At 39.7% G+C, this 22,027-nt stretch overlaps 1 protein-coding gene across 2 annotated transcripts in view; it reads right to left on the reverse strand.

Annotated features, from left to right (window-relative positions):
• ABCD3 (ATP binding cassette subfamily D member 3) overlaps positions 1–20,596 on the reverse strand; it is a 43,979-nt gene extending 23,383 nt beyond the window's left edge. The window contains exons 1-4 of one of the 2 annotated variants that reach the window (XM_075182343.1): positions 20,447–20,596; positions 4,232–4,268; positions 1,761–1,859; positions 1,557–1,645 (exon numbers count right to left, since the gene is read on the reverse strand). In XM_075182343.1, the coding sequence (XP_075038444.1) occupies positions 1,557–1,645; positions 1,761–1,859; positions 4,232–4,268; positions 20,447–20,550 (329 nt within the window). In that variant the 5' untranslated portion in view covers positions 20,551–20,596. The remainder of the gene's footprint in view (positions 1–1,556; positions 1,646–1,760; positions 1,860–4,231; positions 4,269–20,446) is intronic. The other variant, XM_075182344.1, reaches the window with a different exon arrangement.
• Between the last annotated feature and the right edge of the window lie 1,431 nt (positions 20,597–22,027).

A 22,027-nucleotide genomic window follows, 5' to 3' on the forward strand; every position in this document is an offset into this window, starting at 1 on the left:
GACTGTAAGCAACAACTGTGGACAAACAGGTAGGTAATGTCTTTTACATCTAATTATATATTTTAGAAAACATCCACAAACGTGGGCATATCCTTATTAGCTATGAAATAGACACACTTTTCACTCTGCATGCTGCAGCCATATTCCTTCTCTATTCGATGAATGGAACATAGTTTACAGGGTCAGTAGAAGTGCACAAAGCGAGTGGCATGCTAATCAAAGCCTGGGGATTGCCTGAAAGTTTTACCAGTGGAATTGCAGCTATATACTGGATAAAGTACTTCTGGAACACTGCTCTATTTCTGCTTATGATTCCACTGAAATAAAAAGCAACAGAAACAATATTTTCAAGATCTTGGCAGGAGAAATCAACAAACAAAATAAAAGGTGCCATAACTAATACAAAGTAGATATTTGCTTTAATTTAATAAACTAGAAAATGGACATATATTGCTGTGGGGACCATACCCTTTTGTGCACCGTTATCCCTATAACAGATTTTTTTAAATATCCCAACAGTTCTTACCCTCATCAGTCCAGCTTTGCTTTAAGTTTACTTTCCCACTAATTACTGCACTTACAATACAGGACTATTTTTGCAAGGTTGTCTCCCTCAATGTAGTTCACACTGGTGCAAATATAACATATCCACATAGCGGTCTTAGGAAACAAATGTAATAAACCAAACAGTATCAACTTTGCAAATACAACATGCACCGTTTGTTAGATAAAATTCCTCCGGGTGCTTCTATACATGCTGCGATTTGCACTTAGGCCTTTTAAACATATGGCCAAAAATTGCAAGGGCCCGAAAATACCACCTATTGGTCAGGAAGGATGGTAACTGCAATCAGACGATGTCTGTGTCTCTGCAGTCATCTTCCAACCATGCAAATAGCGCTTTCTGCACAAGCCTGCATGTATATGTACAAATCTGACACTGATCTGGGATTATATGCCAACATGGATATATCAGCATCCCAGTATTCTCAGTCAATGTCAATGGGGTTCAATTCTTCGATTATTCATGTGTTACTAGATACACTGAAGAGTGTATCTAACAAATGGTGGGAAGGTCTATCACATCTATTTCGTATAACAATCTACAAAGGTCCAGAAGGGTAATTCATGCCATTTAAGTTTCTAGCGAATGTAAACGGTGTTATTTAATTTCACTAAGACAAAGCAAAATTGCTTAGGAGCTCATGAATAGTCAATCATGCATAGCTGCATTTTACTCAGGGGTGGAAGTTTTCATTCTAATTAGGTAGAAATTGTTCTTTATCATTACACACACGGCCTTGCATGGTTAATCTTTCATTTGTGTAGTTCAACCTTTTATACTGATTGCAAGTCTACGCCTTGGGGACAAGTACAGTATGCGGCATGGATTCCATTGCAACAGTCACTGTCCTTGCTTACATTAAAATATGAATGAAAAATATATATATATATATATATATATATATACATATACACACACATACACATACACACACACACACACTATCTATATCGATATATACAACTTTAAAACGCAGGATAAAGAAAAATACCTTTCAATGAAAGTGCCATTCTGAATCATCCAAACGTCACAGTATGTGCGTACAACTAGCATGACAGCTATAAGTAAGAGATATCCGCTCTGCAACACACAAATGGCTGGTAGTGACCAAAGAGAACTATAGTAGGACACGTCTACAACAAAGAAATTGTAAGTCCTGAGAGATCCCATGAACAGAGAACCATGAATCACCCACCTCTTTAGACATAGTTTTAGGGACTAATATTTTCAAGATGCGACCAATCCGAGCAAAGAAAACTCTGTCCACCATAGCTTTTTCTTTCTTTCCATCTTTCTGTTAAAACGGGGGAATGAAAAAACAAATCATAAAAAAGTAGAAGCAGATGGTCTCTTTCTTCCACTTGCAACAGGATAATCATTATAATGTTTTCTCTGACCAATGAGATATCTCACAGCTAATATGTTAAACTGGACCCATCACATTAAGATAGGTCAACAACCTCAGCCCTCAACATTGCACACGATAACCATACATTCTAAGCAGCAAAACCTTGGTGTGTCCATAGTATGGAAACTATTACCCAGAATGCTAAGATCCTTCCACCTAACCCATATTCCCCTCTCTCCTCCCGGTCCCCTTCTCCCTCCCATATGCATCAACTGACTCCCTTTGTGCCTGAGTCTTGTTCACCCTCCCTTAGGATGTAAGCTCACTTGAGCAGGGCCCTCTTCCCTCCTGTATCCATACCTGTTCTTCTGATCCGTCCTTACTGCATTAGCCTGCCTGGAGCCTCTGAAGTTTGGTATTTATTGTTTATTGTTCAGTAATGTCTTACCCTGTATAGGTCAACTGTTTTGTACAGTGTACGGCACTGCGGAACCCTTGTGGCGCCAAACAAATAAAGGATAATAATAATAATATTAAAACAAATGTGAAAAAGACAACGGCGCTCAGTGCAAACACCAATGATCACGTGTTTAAAAACCTGTGCTCAAAATATTTAAAATCACATACATTAGGCTGCTTCCCTTTGATACATCAGCTTGCAGATGTACAATCTAAATAAACAAATGAGAAAAAGAAGCGCCAGAACATAGTGTGATATTGCCAAGTTAGAGCAGTGATCAGATTGATTATCAAATTATCCTCGTACCAGATGAATAATATAATTTCGCTTATCTGAGATAGTATCCCTCTGCGAACTCCAAATCCTTCTTATGCAGATTAGGGTATTCCAGACTAGAACTCAGATAGAAAATAGCAAACAATAGAGTAGTGCGTTTTAACAAAAGTGAAACATCATTTAATTCATAAAATTGTATCCATAAACAGCAAATTCATTGCCCGTACATTATATAAAATCAATTCAAGCTTATCTGTGCACTAGAATCATCCACAGTCCAGTTATGATCTCGCCAGACACCGGTAATCCTGGCTCCTTGACATCAATATACCGACAGGGGATAAGATTCCTCAGCCCTTTTCAAGTAAGTGACAATAACGTCCTCAGCTGGTGATTCCAAAAACGAGTGCACCTCAGAGAAGATCCTTGACGCGTTTCGTCTATCAGACTTTATCAAAGGGATGATAAAGTCTGATAGACGAAACGCGTCAAGGATCTTCTCTGAGGTGCACTCGTTTTTGGAATCACCAGCTGAGGACGTTATTGTCACTTACTTGAAAAGGGCTGAGGAATCTTATCCCCTGTCGGTATATTGATGTCAAGGAGCCAGGATTACCGGTGTCTGGCGAGATCATAACTGGACTGTGGATGATTCTAGTGCACAGATAAGCTTGAATTGATTTTATATAATGTACGGGCAATGAATTTGTTGTTTATGGATACAATTTTATGAATTAAATGATGTTTCACTTTTGTTAAAACGCACTACTCTATTGTTTGCTATTTTCTATCTGAGTTCTAGTCTGGAATACCCTAATCTGCATAAGAAGGATTTGGAGTTCGCAGAGGGATACTATCTCAGATAAGCGAAATTATATTATTCATCTGGTACGAGGATAATTTGATAATCAATCTGATCACTGCTCTAACTTGGCAATATCACACTATGTTCTGGCGCTTCTTTTTCTCATTTGTTTATTAATAATAATAATAATCTATGTTTTTCAGTAACTTGGGAGCACATTTCCTGAAATACACCAAAATGTCTATGGGTATATTAAATTTCATTTAAAAGTGACCCCTGTTTTGTTGATATTACCCTCGACATCGGCTGCTATTAAAAATGTACCTTAGTGCGTGTGTTTTTTTGTTGTTTTTCTTTAAGGAATTGAGACTGAGAGCTCCATTGGGGCACGGACCGATGTGAGCGAGTTCTCTGCACAGCGCCGCAGAATTAGTGGCGCTATATAATTAGCAGATGACGACATTTCTCTTTTCATTATAGTGCTCATCAGTGACTGTGGAGAGGAGGAACTTGGCGATTATGTCTCACAGAACAGAAGCAATGGTTTACTTTACTGTTTCTATGGAACATTTCAGGATAAGCCATCCCACACCAAACAAATGGCATCAAATGATGTCCTTATAACAGATAAGTTATGGTTACAGCTGCCAAGTGGATCCAGACAGTGCAAAAAGAAGAAAGTTACATTTAGGGTTTATTTAGGTTAGAGAGTATTAACAACTGTAAGTTGAGGAGAGAGAAAACATTTTCATTGACTAATAATAGAAATTCATTCACCTCATTGTTCTGTAATGGCGTCCTTCCACCTTTCTTCCTGTAAAGGAAAAAAAAAAAACAGTTTTCAAACTACATTAATAGAAGGTAAATGTCTGCAACCTTGGACTTTGCTCTGAAATGCAAACAAACCACTTAAATAAATTGCATGGTGCAACTGGGTTGTTCAGCCCAATAGTCTGCATCAAACACTGACCTGACAAGTAGGAGCTTCACACATAGTATAACTGTCAAAGAAGCAGGTCAAAAATTACCACATTGGCCAACCACATCTGCATGTGTACGGAAAATGGAGCTTAGGTTAATTAAACCCTGGCGGAACAGGTTGTCTTCAGAGACCACACGCGTACAACTGTTTCAATCGATTTAAAAATAAATCCACCCACAAACTGGATTAAATGTATTCTAAGTCTATGTACTTTCAGAAAAGTGGAAGTGCACTAGGATGAAATTCAAAAATATATAGAAAACAATCGCTAAACGTAAAAAAGGATTAATGCTCGCTATACTCTAAGCCGGCACATCATCCCAAGAGCACTGTACCTACGGTGAAGCATGAGCGGTGGGAACATAATGCAATAGGGATACTTCACTGCTTCAGGGGCTAGAAGACGTGTCAAGATAAACCCTGAATAGATGGAGCAGGATAGAGAAAAATCTTTGGAGGAAAACTTTGAACGAGAGTTAGGACTTAGGAGATTCATATTCCAGCTGGACAACGAATAACAGCATACAGCAACATCCACACGTGAATGGCTTATACACAAAAAGAAAACAAAAACCCCATCATCATCATCCTGGAGTGTCCCGGACCAAGCGCAGACCTCAATCCCGTCGAGAAACAATGTTGCAGAGAATGGGCAGATATAGGTCCAGAAATGGAGAGCTGATACAGACATAACCAAATAGACTCTCAGTTGTCAATGGTGCCTCTACCAAGTATTAACACAAGGATGGTGAATAGTCAATTGTTGTCTGGATTTTTTTATTGTTTATTTGCAATTAAATAAGGCAGCTTATTACTGCTATTATAGCCTATTACATACTTTACATTAAAAGTATAAAAACAAAACATAAAGAACACATGCATTTCTTTTTTTGGTTGAAAAATCCGAAAACTACTGGCATGGCGGCTTGTGTGAGCGACACTGAGATTTTGGTAACATCTACCCGAGATCCTGAAATAGAACTAAAGAGCCATACAATTAGTTGGCCATTTGCTCTGACCCTTTACATTACATCACCACGTATTCTGCTTTCCGGTGTGTACCATGTGCATTATTTTACATTTTGATGAAATGTAATATTCCACACCTTAGTCCATTCTTCTACTTTCTCAAAATCAATGCGCATTTTCTTTACCCTTCTGTGGTATCGACACTGTTACAGATCTTTGTGCCACCTGCAAACAGACATTACTTATATGCTGACTACAAGTAACATCACTAAGGAATACTGTAAACAAACCAGGACCCACCCCTGAGGTTCTCCACTGGTACCAGCCCTTCACCTGGATGAAGGGCAGAAGACAGAGTGCTGCAGTCAATGATATTAGATCTAACAAAAATCTTTAGTCAAATCCAAGGACTTGACATTTCTGAATGCATTCTGGCACGCCATATAAAATACCTTGCTAAAAGTAAACTATAGCACTGATCCAACAATCTGTTTATCAAGCCGAAAACAATCTAAAGGATTTGTTTGACATATCTAGAAGAAGCAAATCCATGCTGTATTGGATCCTGTAATTCGTTTGCTCCTAAATAATCAACCTTTCTTTCTTGGTTAATGGTGCAGCATGCACTATACTCTGGCCTTTCACAAATATACCACTTGGACCTATTGTACTACAGGGCAAGTAGGACATCTTCTATAGTAACTAGGATTGTGTCTACAGTACAATGTATATCTTTCCCCTCTAGAGTAGGTGGCCTTTTTAGGCAAGTTGTAACCCTTCTCGAGTCTCAGGGGCAGATCCAGAGCATTCAGAATTATGATAATGAATCAAAACTATAAAACAGCACATCCAATCCTTACTTGTAATCCACATGTGCGGTCTACGTTCTTTCACCTAGTTTCACCCACACGTGTTGTAGAACCTTTAGCCTACTAAAGCAATCAGGACACAGTTCAAAGGCTGCACACAGAAGATTGTACAGGTACAGACAGCTTGTAAGTATATTACTTTTGTAATGTTAAACATTACAAAATAAACTCTAGGTTTGCTGAATGTAGAAAGATAAAAAAAACATGCAAAGTGCATTTAATTTTAGATATTTTAGACACTTTTTTCATGCCTATATTGACTTAATAATTTAATTTAATATACGGAGGAAACACAGCACATAGCTTTTAAAAGCCAGAACATGTGCTATTTGTATAATGGTAACATACATCAATCATGTGCGTGATATGGGATCGGTGGGAGGTAGACTTGTTTATTAAGATTTGTTACAAACTAATATATGTAACCATAGGTTTCAGATTTAAAGCTTTGGTGTTAAATTTTTTTATGTTTTCTTCTATTTTTACACAATATCAACACGTTGCAATATGCAAACACATTGTTAGAAGTCAGAGCCATCTAAGATAATGTTAAAGTGTGTCAACACGTTACAACCGTCAGGGCAGATGTCAGTGACATGGCAATTCAGCGGGGTGTGCCCATACTGCGTGAAGTCAATGCACAGCCGAACATAGGTCCAGGTGTTTCGGAGTAGGGATTAACAGGCACATTTTTTTCTACAGTCATATAGTGATTGAACAAAATTTCAACATATTTACATTTAACCCTTTTCTTCAAAACAAGTAACAATCATGCCGTTGCCAAGTCTGGATCCTTACAGATATGGCTGTGTGATGATTAGGTAGTATATATAATGACCGATTGTTATTTTCTGTTGAATTCATATATGACAATGAAAATATTTTATGTATCCTTGTAATGTAATCTCAACGTGTGCTTTGCTAAATGACATGAGTCTGAAACCTATGCAAGTGTCAATATCTGTTGAAATTAGTCAGACCAAGGATAGATAAGGCTCTTGGAGGAGTTTGAAGCCCAAAGTTGTAAACCATCTAGCCTGAGCAGGAGCAGAGGTGAGAACTCAAGGTCCTGTGAACATTCCGATCTCAGGACATCCCTAGCTCACTACGAAAGCCCTGTGACATTTTTGAGATCAATCTGTCTTTATTGAAAGCTAAACTCCAAAGGTGGGGGTAAGGGCTATGTGGAAAATGGGTTTAAAATCTTCTGCTTTAGACATCAGATTGTGCATTTTCACGAGGGGTCTATCAAAGACTGAAATTGCCCATTTTTCTCAATTGTGTTCCCTCACACACCAGGGGGTAAATGTACGAATCTCCGGATTCTTCATCTCCGGCGTGTTCAGCCTCTTCAGCGCTTAAATTTAAAGCGGCGCTGCATTGTAAAGGGTTTCCCTTTACAATGCAGCGCCGCTTTAAATTTAAGCGCTGAAGAGGCTGAACACGCCGGAGATGAAGAATCCGGAGATTCGTACATTTACCCCCAGGTCTCATCTAGTAAGTAGTAACTCTGATTTTATTTCCTATTTTATTTTCTGAAACTCATTTGTGTAACATATTGTATGTCTTGTTATTAATTTTTGTAAAAATAAGCCTTGAAAACATTTTTCAGATTAAATAAATTTAATCTAGCGTGTTCTCCGCGATTCTTTGTGAACTTACGAAGCCCAGGGAGGCTCACGCTACATGTGTATGTGATTTAAGTGCGAAACATTAATGAGTGGTTTTGGTGAACGTAAGGACACCATAATAAATCCTTCATGGTGGCAGAAGAGGTGTATTCATTGCTAAGTGACTAAGGTGACGCCAGTTACGGCCAGCTGTTCAGATTGCTGTATCTGGGACAGGCTGGGCGTACGTGACAGGTTGGTTCTGCTCTAAACTTGAAAATTGAACACAGTATAATACATTTGTGGAAGCATAAATTGATATTCTAGATTAGCACTTAATAATCCAACATTAGACGATATCTGTCTGGTTGCTATGGGTTACAACACAATTACTGATTGCACTGTTAAAAACAACACAAATTACAACATATAGTGGGGCTTATTCAAGTTAATTTACCAGATATGCAAATAGCAATATTGCTTTATAAATATTTGCATCCACCCTGTACACTGTATATTTTAGAGCTTTGTAATAAGTTTAGGAAGTTGGGGCTTTATGTGTGCCAATTTGTATCTGGAAATCTGACGGATTACAAGTGGTGCCCGTATGCACATGAAAAACTGGCAATGTTGGTAAGTGTTTGGTTGTAGAAGAAATCTCTCTACAGCACTGATGGGCAACAGGCGGCGCTCTGAGCCTTCACCTGCGGCCCCTATCTCATTCCTACTTTATTTGTTATAGCTTGTAACACCTGTTTAAAATGTCTACTAATATGTTACTACAGACAAGAGTCCATTTCTTTCATTAAATGTGTTGGTTTAACCTATGACTGAGATTAAGGGTATTGTGCGGCACATTTGAACGTTAGGGGACTGACCATGTGGACCCTGTAACATGTCAAGTTGCCCATCACTACGCTACATTCTACAAAGATGAACTGGAACATTTAACTGAAACATTTAAAAGCAACTTCAATTGTTTATTTCTAATCATGGCATGAATGTACAGGACCAGGCACGTGGGGTATCCTTTTCATTAGGAGTGGCTGGGATATACAGGTTTGACATGTAGAATAATAGGCAACTTCAAAACATTCACATAGAAGATTAAAAAACATCCACAGCAATACCCCAATTTCATATATGAAGGAGCAAATGCTTAAAAGTAACATGGACCTTGCAAACATAACAGCTTTTACATTATTTACACAAGAACAAAGAGTTTTTGGTAACAAAATATATTCGGTCATGTTTGTGACAGTTCTCTTGGTGTCAGTTCAAGCTTAGAACGGATACATGCAATGCACAGAGATAGATATAGATATTTTAAAACTTCAACAAAGCATACCAATGTGAGTAACAAAGCATTTTATAACGTCAATAATAGTAGAAGTTTCATTATTAAAGATCTAATGAATTGTGTTACATCATCTGTGATGCATCTACTTGAATGTACCTGTGGCCATAGATACGTGGGAAAAACCGAGAGATTACTAAAATTACGTGTCCAAGAACACATAAGAAATATAAAGAACAAAGTCATTCTGTGTCTAAACATTGTATTGATTTCCATCAATCTGAACAAAGACATATTACATTCATGGCTATAGAACATGTATCACTAGGCCCAAGAGGTGGAGATATTCAGAAGATGTTAGCCCAACGAGAAAGGTTTTGGATTTATGAGCTAGGTACGCAAACTCCACATGGGCTTAATGAGGGGTATGAAATGGCTCCTTTCCTTTAGTCTCTCCCTTCTATAATTCCCCTTTTTAATTCCCCCACTTTTTTTAGAATATGTATATGACAGTTTGGGCTGTTTGAGTATCTGGGTATTAACTTGTATTTAGTTATTGTTATTAAAGCGGAATTGTTAGTTTTAATATAATCAATTTAATTGCTTATGTAATTTTGTACTTTTTATACGTGTAATATTGTGTTTATTTATCCGCATATTTATATATTGCATATATGCGTTATGTATTTGCCCCTGGTGATGTGCTGGAATACCATTTAAATATCCAGGAATATAATATAGGCACTAGCACTTTACTAAGTAATACGTAGTGAAGTTCAGGTTCTATATGATAGCGTACGGTTCAGCCGACGCATGCGCGATAGCAGGGACAAATTAAAGTTATACGCATGCGCAAAATGGAGGACAAAGTCTGCACTAAGCTTGCGCAATATGGCGGAGAACGCCTGGACGTGCACACGCATGATGGCGCAGAACCACAATTCGAGTGGAATGATTATACTTATTTCTCCTGATGAAGTCTGAAATAGCAACAGACAAAACGCGTTGAGACTTTTTGCAATTGGTGTGCTGCGATACCACTGGGTGCATTGACGAGATCTACTCCTACCTGGATTTTGTTCATTGCAAAACTGATGCTACAGATAAGCTGCTCTATTATTATTTAAATGTGAATGCAATATCCATTGTGTGTGTGTGTGTGTGTGTGTGTGTGTGTGAATTGAAACTTGTTATGGTTAAAATACTACACCATATGGATCTTTATCGATTATCCCTATGAGGTACAATGCTATCATGCGGATCTGAAGGTAAGCAGGACCTGTTGCAGTATACTGCATTCTACACAGATAAGCTTTAAAGATTATTTATCCGGTACGCAGTTATATACTGAAGTGGGAACGGTGTGCACTACTTGGATTATATGAGACACTATCTCTGGTTTGGAATCTTTTTGGGCACAACCCACTCAACCTACTCTCAAATCTTAATAGTGGGAGATGAGGTTCCTGAACGCACCTACACACTGTGGCAGTTTGGTACGTATCTATATATCACCTAATACTTTATGATTTTACTTCTAAAATACTACACTATTGTGCGCCCTATCCGTGTGTGTGAGTGTGCGAGTGTGCTAGTGACACATACACACACAGGCATACGAGTGTCGACTGATCAGGACTGTCGTTGAAATAGATAAAAAACTGCATAGATGTAACTGAGCCCTAAAACTACGTATGATGTGATCAAATATATATTAAATCTGGCACTTCAGCGATTTACATACTGTACTTAATCCAAGTCAGTAACTTCACTGGAACAAGCCTTTTCAGAAGTATAGTAGCATCCTAAATTATTCAGTGGTTAAGCATAAAAAAGTATTCCCTGAGCCAAGAGACCTGCCCAAGAGCTAAAGAAATATAAGCCAGTGCAGCTGACTGACTGATACATCATACATATGTTCGTATCATGATTTGTGATGCCTAATTATCTTTTAGTCTCTGTACTGTCATTCTCTGTGGGTATTAGGCCTTGTTCAGACAGTCGTTATTTTACGCATTCAACAAGGGTTAGTAACACACAGACATTTGTTTGTTTTAGTTTCCAAACTTGAGCAAACAAGAAACTTGTGAACCCCATGTTTCAGATCTATCCCCAATCACTACTGTACATATATTTTAAAGACTGTCTTAATAAACATAAATTTCCACTAAAATTGGCGCAATAATATTTTCCAACAGACATGATATATGTCAGCAGATCAATAACATACCATCAGCGACAACTTGCTTCTAGTGTACATGGCAGTAAGAAGGTGAAATCTCAAATAATTAGGTTCTAATTACTAGATCACATATTGGATTCATAGGTTAATCTAATCTGTCCCAAATGAAGTAAGGAAAACCTGACCAGCTTAGCTATAGAATCCCAGCAATGGTTTCATGAAATGGGGAGATATAATATAAGTATATTACAAATTGGTGGGCTGTTTTGGATGTTAATTTCGAGCAGTTTTAGACAATAATCTTTACGAATCACCTACTTCTATGATTTTATTATTATTTTTCGGTTATTTCCGCATGAATGGTAATATTACCAGTTTTGGCTAGTAATAGCATGCGAAAAGTTTACAGGATAATGAAGGCCTTTTGGGGAAGTGATGCTAAAAGTGTAGTCTACTACTTAAAGTAATGTATATCGACCTCAGCTTCTATAATTATCTTCTATCCAATGTTTTACTTTGAAACCTGCAGGTTCTTTGATCCATTGATATTTGCATTGTAAATTTAGAACCAGCTTACATGCCAATGTGAGGGTGAAGTGGGATGTAAATACAATGTAAAACAAAGGTCACAATCCCTCAAACTACACGATAAACAGTGGTGAGATTAAAACGCCACACCTTGCAGTAACTCGCGCTGTCAGATATAGTCACCTGGTTAATGAGCAGAACAAAATGTTTTCCATAAAGTATTATACTTTCAGTACAGCGTAAGTAGCACGTAATAGTCTACTTACAGCTAACCTAATATAACCTCATTGTTAAGTTTAACACTTCCAATTAACTGGACATAAAATGGCAAACTAAGATAGAAAATACGGTAAATCAATATATTATTATGCATGTAAAGAACTCCACTGAAAACTAAATATTTAGTTTAGGGTGAAGTACAGTTAGGCCAGGTGTTGGCAACCTTTTTCTATCAGTGTGCCGGCTAAAATCTAGCCAAGCAGTGCGCCAGTGTGTACTTTATATATAATATTATGGCTTATTTTATGCTAACACTATAATATTAATGGGGCCAACAAATAAACATTATGCCACACTGAATGCCACACTGAATGCCACATAGTTGCGCGCCCCCAACACACTGAATGCCACATAGTTGCGCGCCCCCAACACACTGAATGCCACATTGTTGCGCGCCCCCAACACACTGAATGCCACATTGTTGCGCGCCCCCAACACACTGAATGCCACATAGTTGCGCGCCCCCAACACACTGAATGCCACACAGTTGCGCGCCCCCAACACACTGAATGCCACACAGTTGCGCGCCCCCAACACACTGAATGCCACACAGTTGCGCGCCCCCAACACACTGAATGCCACATAGTTGCGCGCCCCCAACACACTGAATGCCACATTGTTGCGCGCCCCCAACACACTGAATGCCACATTGTTGCGCGCCCCCAACACACTGAATGCCACATTGTTGCGCGCCCCCAACACACTGAATGCCACATTGTTGCGCGCCCCCAACACACTGAATGCCACATTGTTGCGCGCCCCCAACACACTGAATGCCACATTGTTGCGCGCCCCCAACACACTGAATGCCACATTGTTGCGCGCCCCCAACACACTGAATGCCACATTGTTGTGCGCCCCCAACACACTGAATGCCACATTGTTGCGCGCCCCCAACACACTGAATGCCACATAGTTGCGCACCCCCAACACACTGAATGCCACATAGTTGCGCGCCCCCAACACACTGAATGCCACATAGTTGCGCGCCCCCAACACACTGCATGCCACATAGTTGCGCGCCCCCAACACACTGCATGCCACATAGTTGCGCGCCCCCAATACACTGCATGCCACATAGTTGCGCCCCCCCAATACACTGCATGCCACATAGTTGTGCCCCCAATACACTGAATGGCTCATACTTACCTTTGAAGTCAGCACTAGTCTTCCTTTCCACAGCGAATCCCGAGAGCTGCTCACTAAAGCAGCCGATGGCTGAAACTAAGCTGCTGCGCTCCATTTCGGCTTGTCAGCTGCTTCAGTGAGGCAGCTGTGGAGCCCCGTTGTGCCAGACAAAATTGGCACACGTACCGGGGGTTACCAACCCCTGAGTTAGACTATATCCCAAACTTTTACTTACCTGTTTTGCTCCAAACTCCACTCTTTGCTGAAAGGGTTGTTGATGCCAATCCCCCATGGCTTTCCTGGGGGAGTCATCAATAAGAATGGGCGACACATAGATTACCTCGACCAGTCTGGATCCCAGAGGATCCAGTGAACAGATTAGTGGGTAAGTAAAATTCTTACCTTTTTCTAAATAAAAGTATCACCCGTTATCAGGTTGCTCAGCCAGCAAAGCAAAGTTGTAGAAATGAAGTCTAAAAATAAAATCTGTAGAATGATCAATTTCAAATGTATTAAGTTTTAATATAAATGTATTGAGGCATTCAAAATAGTTAGGGTTAATCTCCTTTAACTGATACCACGTTGATGCTCATTTTTCTATTTCACCCCCCCCCTAAACTTTTGCAAATTACTTTATAAATGATCATTTTTTTATTACACCTGTAATTAAGCTCACTGAATCACTAACACAAGTGCAGAATGACAAGCACACTTTTACCAAAGTATGGGAGACTACTACAGCTACATTGGAAATAGCGCACAGACAGCTGTAGCTTATATCACTTGCATGAGACAAGCTGTGAGATCCTAATTCTATGCATTAAGGTTTTGAAAGCCTAATCTGAAAATTCTGTAGATAGGGAAACGTTTCTTATATAAAGTTTTATGGAAAAAATTCTATAGTTGCCTTCCATGCAAAGGATAGTGGGAAGCACTTATTACTGAACAGCACAAGCGTGTAAGAATAAGGACCAATGTTCCCCACACTTAGCATTTTGCTTCTGCTTCCCTTCTGCATAGAACCCAATGGAGGGAACTTAAGGCCGGGAGCCCACTGACGTTTGATTTGTGAAGCTTTTACTTGTATTTGGACGGCCATTCCATCGACCTCTATGGGATTAACTTGCGTTAAATTCATTGAACAGAGAGTAGGCAACATTGGGATAACTGCAAAGCATCCGCAGTGCTGCTGAACAAGAACGTCACCAGTGGGACCGGGATTGCTGGAAACAATTGCTTTCATTTGTAGACTTGTTACTGTACCTTGTACAATGCACAATACAGATGCCAATGGGTATGAGGCATTCTATCATACCCACTCTAAGCGTCTGTTTTTAGTTGGATAGTCTCGCCCCCTCCACAGCATCACAAGCCATTGGGTTTTAATTAACCAGTGCAAATAGCTTTTCACGCTACACTGCCCAAACTCCGATGATCTTGCAGAGGAGGACAGACCGTAGAGAGGACTCACATTGGCCAGCCCCTCGATGATGGCAGAAGGTTCAGAACAGGTAAGAGTTACTAGGTGAGTGCACATAAAACATGCTTATAGATAAAAGTACTTAAAACCTGCATGTTAGTTCTTACTAGATATACTAGCCAATCTATCAACAGATAATTATAAAAAGAAAACAAGTGTGCTGTAACCCGTAGCAACCAAGAAGACTTTTCTGCACATTGTGCCATGGCATTAAAGGGGCAACTCCACCCAAAAAGAGAGAATTCCATTAGGTTAGACCCCCCCCCCCCCCCCACCAACCAAACATGCTGCGGTCAGGGATGCACTACAGATTACAAATTAAAATGGCCTTTCATCATACTGTCAGCATGTTGTTTATCTACAAGGTGCCAGCAACGGCAGGTCAGCCTGACCAAAGCAGAAGTCAGCATTGGGAACACAGGTAAGCAACACTTTGCAATTCTGTGTAACTTGTGGGAACAAACAACTGAATATGCAGATTGGTGTGGGCATGAGACTTTAAATAAACTCCTAGGTCTCTTAATACACAATACAATACTACGGGCATTTGAACGGGTTGAGTGATGTTAACCTTTGCCTTACAAACGTCATGCAGCATCTGCAATAAATACCTAGTTAATAATATAGGGAAACATTTAGTCAACGAACAGTCTTAAAGATATACAGATAGAAACACTTGATAAGATGTTGGCTATGGCTGCCAAATGAATCAGAAGATATTGGTAAGAAATTGGTGGGTGGGTCAGGGTGACCTAGTAATGTATTCTAAGGACAAATACCAAATATATACTCTAGCTATGAAGAGTCAACTTAAAACTATACATTAATGTTATTTAACTGAAATTCTACAATATATGTATCCAACAGAAAAACATTTGACAATGAGAATAACTGTAAATATGGGCTGAATGCGGTAAGCTCTGACAAAATCATGCTGCATATATAACCTAGGTCTTATAGCGATGTGCATTTGGTATAGCAGTCTTCTTGCACTAGTAGGCCAGACACCACACATTACATTACAACTATGTACTGTTGGGGGACCCTGCTTCTTTTACTATCTCAGTCTGTATTCCTACGTACCTCTATTCCCCATCCCACACTATAAAACTGCCACACATACACCATGACACCAATGAACAAGTCACTGACTTCTACAAGATCAGCACCAAACAAGCCACCTGAAATACTATGCAAATATCCCAAAGAGCCAGTTAGCTAGAGGTTGTTCTAGCTGCAGCCAAGTCAACATGGAGGACATAAAGGACAAGATGGAGTCCACAAAGGTGTTTAGACCCTACTGAAACAAAACCTTAAAAAAACATCCTCTTGCTCCTTAGCCTAAACCTGAAAATGAAAAGTCCACCTTCAGTAAATGAACCGCTTCCCCAGAGAGTAAAGCAGAGGGAGGTGTTAATGATACATTACTGTATATAAAGAAACAGATTTCCTTTATAGTGATGATATTGTCTATCAATTTCAACTACCACTTTTAATAGAACTGTTTATTTTGAACTATTAAGGAGCAACAAATCTGTTCAAAACTGAAAGTGACAAGGAGATAAATGTTCTAACATTACATGGAAAGGTCTCAATTTCCACCAGCCATAGCAAACACAATTGTAGCTGTTTTATTCCTCATAGTAGATTCTTTGTCCTATTCACCAGCACGGACTTAGGAATTCTACATTGTAAAGCAGCTTAAACTGTATTTTTTTTTTCCTCTTAAAGTACCACTAAACTCCAAAATTGATATGAACCATGAAACTAAAATAAACCGGTAATACACTGCAACTCTGTTAAAAAGTAAAGTATTGCCTTCCCAATCCACTACGGACAGCTGAAGCTTCACAACGTTGTCCTGATGGGGTTTCATAAAAGTCAAATAAAGAATGCAGTAATTTCCGTTCATTTGACATCACTGGACTTGTCCCTGTATATGAATGCAGTAATCTGCACAGGGCATTTCTACATAGCGAGCCTGCATAGCCAGGGGCAAACGCAGGATTTGTAGAGGGGAGGTTTCCACACCACGCCGCCAGTGGGCATGACCAGCATGCATGGGGGCGTAGCTATAATATTAGACAGTGCTTGGCTGCTCTCCAACTCTTCCTATCCCTATAATATACATGTGCAATGCTGCGTGCAGTACTGTTAGGTGTATGCATCTCTCCCTTTTCAAGCAGAGCCGTGTTAAGCGGGGCAGGGTTCAGCCACCTCAATTATATAGTGCCCCAGGCTTGGAGGGGGTTTCCAGGCACTAGGGAACCCCCCCCCCCTCCCCTCGGTTTGCCTATGAAAGCTATCCCTCAAATGCTATTTTATGAGGTAAGAAGTGGTGGTATCGCATGATTAGGGAGACCAGCGGAGGGGAAATTACTGGTGCAGGTGATGGGAAATTAATTATAGGGGACGTTGGCGGAGAAAAACCAGTTAAAGTATATATGTATGTATTTATGTGTTACAGCTAATGTTAGTGTTAATATAAGTTGACATTATCATCAATAGCCAAATTACGCCATTAGCAGCAATGTACCATATTATAATACTGACTGGAAGACTGAACTTCACTCAGTGGAAATGATAAAGTTTACAATTTGGGGGACCAAAATGCAAACATGCCTGTCACACTGCCAAGAGCAGCCTCCATGAACAACTGATGTTTACTTGGAATCACAGTTGTAAATAGGGGACAGACAGCGAGGTGTGTGGGCACCCTCGCCAACACCTCAGGAGGGTGCAGAAGAACCTGAACAAGATTGACAGACTCTGTAGCAACGACAGAGGTTACTGCCTGAAACGAGAAGGCTATCTCTCTGGGTGAAGATGGCATCAGTAGCAGTGGAGTGACTGTCAGAAGGGAGGAAGCCTCGGAGGAGGTTGCCAATGCCAAAAGCAGGTGACACAAAGCTGTATGAATGACAGAAATGTCTGAGAAAACATTACTTGTCAACTTGCACGTAATGACTCTTCAGATGTGGCAAACGACACAGTCATTATTCTGGATATCAGTATACTGAGTACCATGGATGCTACTTCACAGCCACCTAAAACAACATCTTCTGTACTTATCATTGATGATCATTTCTTGACCCCTATCCTCAGTATCTATCTGACCAGCACCATCATCTGTTTCCTGTTCATTGAAAATTACACATACTTGATCAATGGTTGGAGAGAGCAGCAGTTTGTTGCTTTGAAAACCCCCTTTTCCTGCCACACATAGCTAAACAAACGCTAAACAAGTGTTCTAACAGGTACATGATAGGTAAATGTCAATAATACAACAATCATTCCTGTTAACAAATTTAGCCGCCTCATCAAATAAGTGCAAGTTTACAAATGTCTCCAGGTAGATTTCCAACTAGTTGGAAGATCATATATTAGATGATATTGCAGCAAGTTTTCAAAGTTATATAACATGTTAACTGCATTCCTTGCACAAAACAGTCTGGCAAGATAGGCATTGATCTTGACATTGCAGCATGCATTCCATGTTTTAGTAAGTATACAAGAATATCTGTCCTATTAAGTTAAGCTCATGAGCAAAACAGGGGATGTGTAGTTGTGACAGGTATGATATTCAAGATATTGTCAGAAGTCACATTCCCAATCTTTAGGTGCTTAAAGACAATTAGTGCTCAATTATGCAATTTATGCAAGCCAAGATTTTGTTTGCTGCGTGTAATTTCTGATCCACACTGAGCAAATAATGTGTGGCAACGCTTCAATTTCTTCTTAAGGGTGTGGAAGCAACTGATGATAGTGCTGATAAAAAAATGATGATAGCTTGCCCATGTTTTGGGCACTGTAGGATTAACCAGCAAGTGTTGAAAGATATATATTGAACCTGGAAATTGTCATTTGACAACGTATCTGTTGAGGGGTGAATCGAAGTACAAACGTACATTTAAGGAGAGAGACCTACTATAGTACATCCTACCACACTTCTCCCTCTAATACTACCATCAGTGATGACTGATTGTGCTAGCTATAGCTAGTCTGGAAGCTTCACATGGAATCTTAACAAACTTTAACCAATGATGACTGCACATCAGGTACAACAACAGCATCATAACTATCAAGATACATAGTATTGCCACCAGCAAGGAGAACAATGCTATATGTACAATTGAAATGTACAATTAGCATTTAAAAATACCATTTCATTATCAGATCTCACACTTTTTTTTACCGCATAAGATCACACCTGATGTTTCAAGCTTAGAGACTTTGTGCATACACGATGCACTAGCTGACTAACATGCAACGGAGGCTGGCCTTTTAGATGATGTACAGCTTACATTTTTTGGATTAGGAGAGTTTTTGGCACTTGTTTGTAAGGTTGTAGGAGATGGATAAGGACGTTTGAACGTTCTTTGGCAACTTGTTTTTATGCAAGTCTTCATTCTCCATAAACGAACAGTCAATAAAATAGATTGGATATGGCTGTTTCACAATGAAAACGGACTTTAGTTGGAGGGTTGGAATGAATTGGATTGTACATCCAAAAATGTATTTTGCACCAATGTGTTGAAGAAAAAAAAACCAACACAAAGTGATATCTGAAATTTGCAAACAACATGTGTATAAATCCACACTAGTGGGAACACCTCTGTGCCAAGGACTTTCACACATATGCCATAGAATTATTGTGGTGGGACAGGATACACAATACTCTGAAGGCAGCATTGTAAGACCCACAAATCACCCTAAGAGGAAGAACCCACATACATACAGACAGACACAAGATGTACGATTAGGGGTTACAGATCTGCAAAATGACAGAGATAATTACATGCATCTAGTTGAGCAACAGCATATGTGATAAGCATATAGAACATGCAGAGTAGCTTTACAATGGGTGAAGTTCAAAAGTGACTACAAAGAACTTGCCATATCCGCATAACCAAAGGAGGTTATAAAATCAATACAGGATCTGCAGACTCAACACAGCCTTTCATACACAAGTAAATGTTATTCTCTCAATTATAATAGAACACATGGATCATAACAATAACCTTTTGATTGAAGTGAAATCATATATATATATATATATATATATATATATATATATATATATATATATATATATTACACACACACACACACACACACACATATACACACACACACACATACATACTTCGTTGTTGTTTTTTTACAAAGTATCAAGGATTTGATAAACTACTAAATCAAAACAAATAAAGAAATAAATGTTTATAAATACAAAACCATAGGTCACTAGCACAAGGCATGTCTTGGTACTCAATAAAGCAATAAAAAGTCACGATTGCAAAAAACATGTTTTTACAACCAATGCAGCACAGTATTTTCATGCAACCTACACTTTCATACGGTAAAGACCATGGAAGTCAGACATCCATCCCACATAATACTTCAACTACAAGTCCCAGAAGCACTGGCTGGCAGGGCATGTTGGTACTTATAGTTCCCCGCAGCAGTGTCACAGGCTGCCTACATCTGACCTACACCTGAGCATGTCAGCCTAGCAGGTGAGTACAGCGCTGTCACAAGCATCCAGGGGCTCAGGTGTCTCAGTGGCCGGGATGACACAGGCAGATCTCGCCTCCTCCGGCCTGCGGTAGCCCCTGTAATAACTGAGCTGTCAATCACTCATCAGACCCCCTGACCCCAGTGTCCTCACCCGCTGGCTCCCTTCCGCTTGCTGACCAGGTACAGTAGGATGAGCGCCGCCCCAGTAGCCGAGCAGTTGCGGACAGTCAGGTACTTGCTGTACACAGGCGCCATGGTCACTGTCAGGAGGGGGGAGGAGGAGGAACAGCAGAGGAGAAGCCGGTCAGGGACCTGCAGCATGCTGGGAAGTCGGCGAGCACCGCCCCCGACCCCGCCCACACGTCATTACCATAGCAACGGCTTGGTGAGTCACCCTAGTGATGGGAAATCTAGTTCATTTGGAAGATTAGTTCACACAAAAGATTAGTTCAAAAGATTAGTTCATTTCACTCATTTGACTCAGTAGTTCATTTAGTTCATTTAGCTCAGTTAGTTCAGTTAGATCACCAGCTCTGGAACACTGCTGAGAGAAGTGATTGGAGACATAGATCTAGTCTATTACACATACTGTAGGCATATATACTACATCTCATTAGATGAGTTATAGTCCTGTTAAAATGATCAGATAAGTTTAATATTTTAAAAAGGGCAATCACTTATACAAAAACTAGTAGTGACATGTTGAGCTCGCAAAGTTAATTACATTTTCATTTTTATTTTTTATTTCCATAATATGCAAATGAAAAAGACCTAAATTCAGAGTATTATAAAAAAAAGTGTCACTTTTTTGCTTTTAAAATTGAGATCAGTGCAATCAGGATATAGGGGAGATGTATCAAACCTTAGGGGGGAATTTTTACAGCTGTAAAAAGAACCCAAATAGGCATCACATCACTGGGGGCGGGGCTAAAATGACGTAATTTATGAAACCCCGCCCCCTACGCCAATACCCCGCTCCAGGAACTCCCAGACGTAACCAACATAATGTTGGCAATTATGACTAATCAGCTTCTGTCATTTATCTAGCAGAGTCTATAAAATGACAGAAACTGATTAGTTGCTATGGGCAACGCTTTCATTTTATCTCTCTTGAAGGTTTAATACATCTCCCCTGTATATATGGTGCAGTAAACAGAACTACAGTATATAACATGCAGCACTCAGCAGTGCAGTGTGTCTTGAGCTGACAGGGAAGGGAATGCATCCTGTGACTCATGAGCTAAATGATCTAAATGAGTGAAATGATTCGGTGAGTGGAAAGATTTGAAGAGTGGAATGATTTGAAAGATTCGAAGAGTGAAATGAACTATTGAACTCCTGAGTGAGGAGAATGACTTATAGCTCAGTGATCAGCTCCAGAGTCTCACACAATGTCTGAGCACAGCAGCGCCACCTTTGGTAGTTTAGAGGTACTGACTCATGAGTATTAAATGAGAGAGCTGACTAGAAACAAAAGAGCCAGTGTGAATGAGACAGTGAGTGAGGCTGCCGGAGCTGCTCGGCTTTATCTTTAACTCCTCCCACTTGTTTTAGTTCCTGGTGAACTAATCTTTGCCAGAGCTGTGAACTAAATGATTTAGTTCACTTTGAAGATTAGTTCATTTGAACTAATCATTCGTGAACTACCTATCACTACACCTCAGGTCTAGTGTACAATGGCCTATACAGGAAGAGTGCACAGTCTCTTATCTCACATCTATGTGACATAGTC

Source organism: Mixophyes fleayi, chromosome 8, assembly GCF_038048845.1.
Source record: "Mixophyes fleayi isolate aMixFle1 chromosome 8, aMixFle1.hap1, whole genome shotgun sequence".
In the NCBI taxonomy this organism is placed as follows: Eukaryota; Metazoa; Chordata; class Amphibia; order Anura; family Limnodynastidae; genus Mixophyes; species Mixophyes fleayi.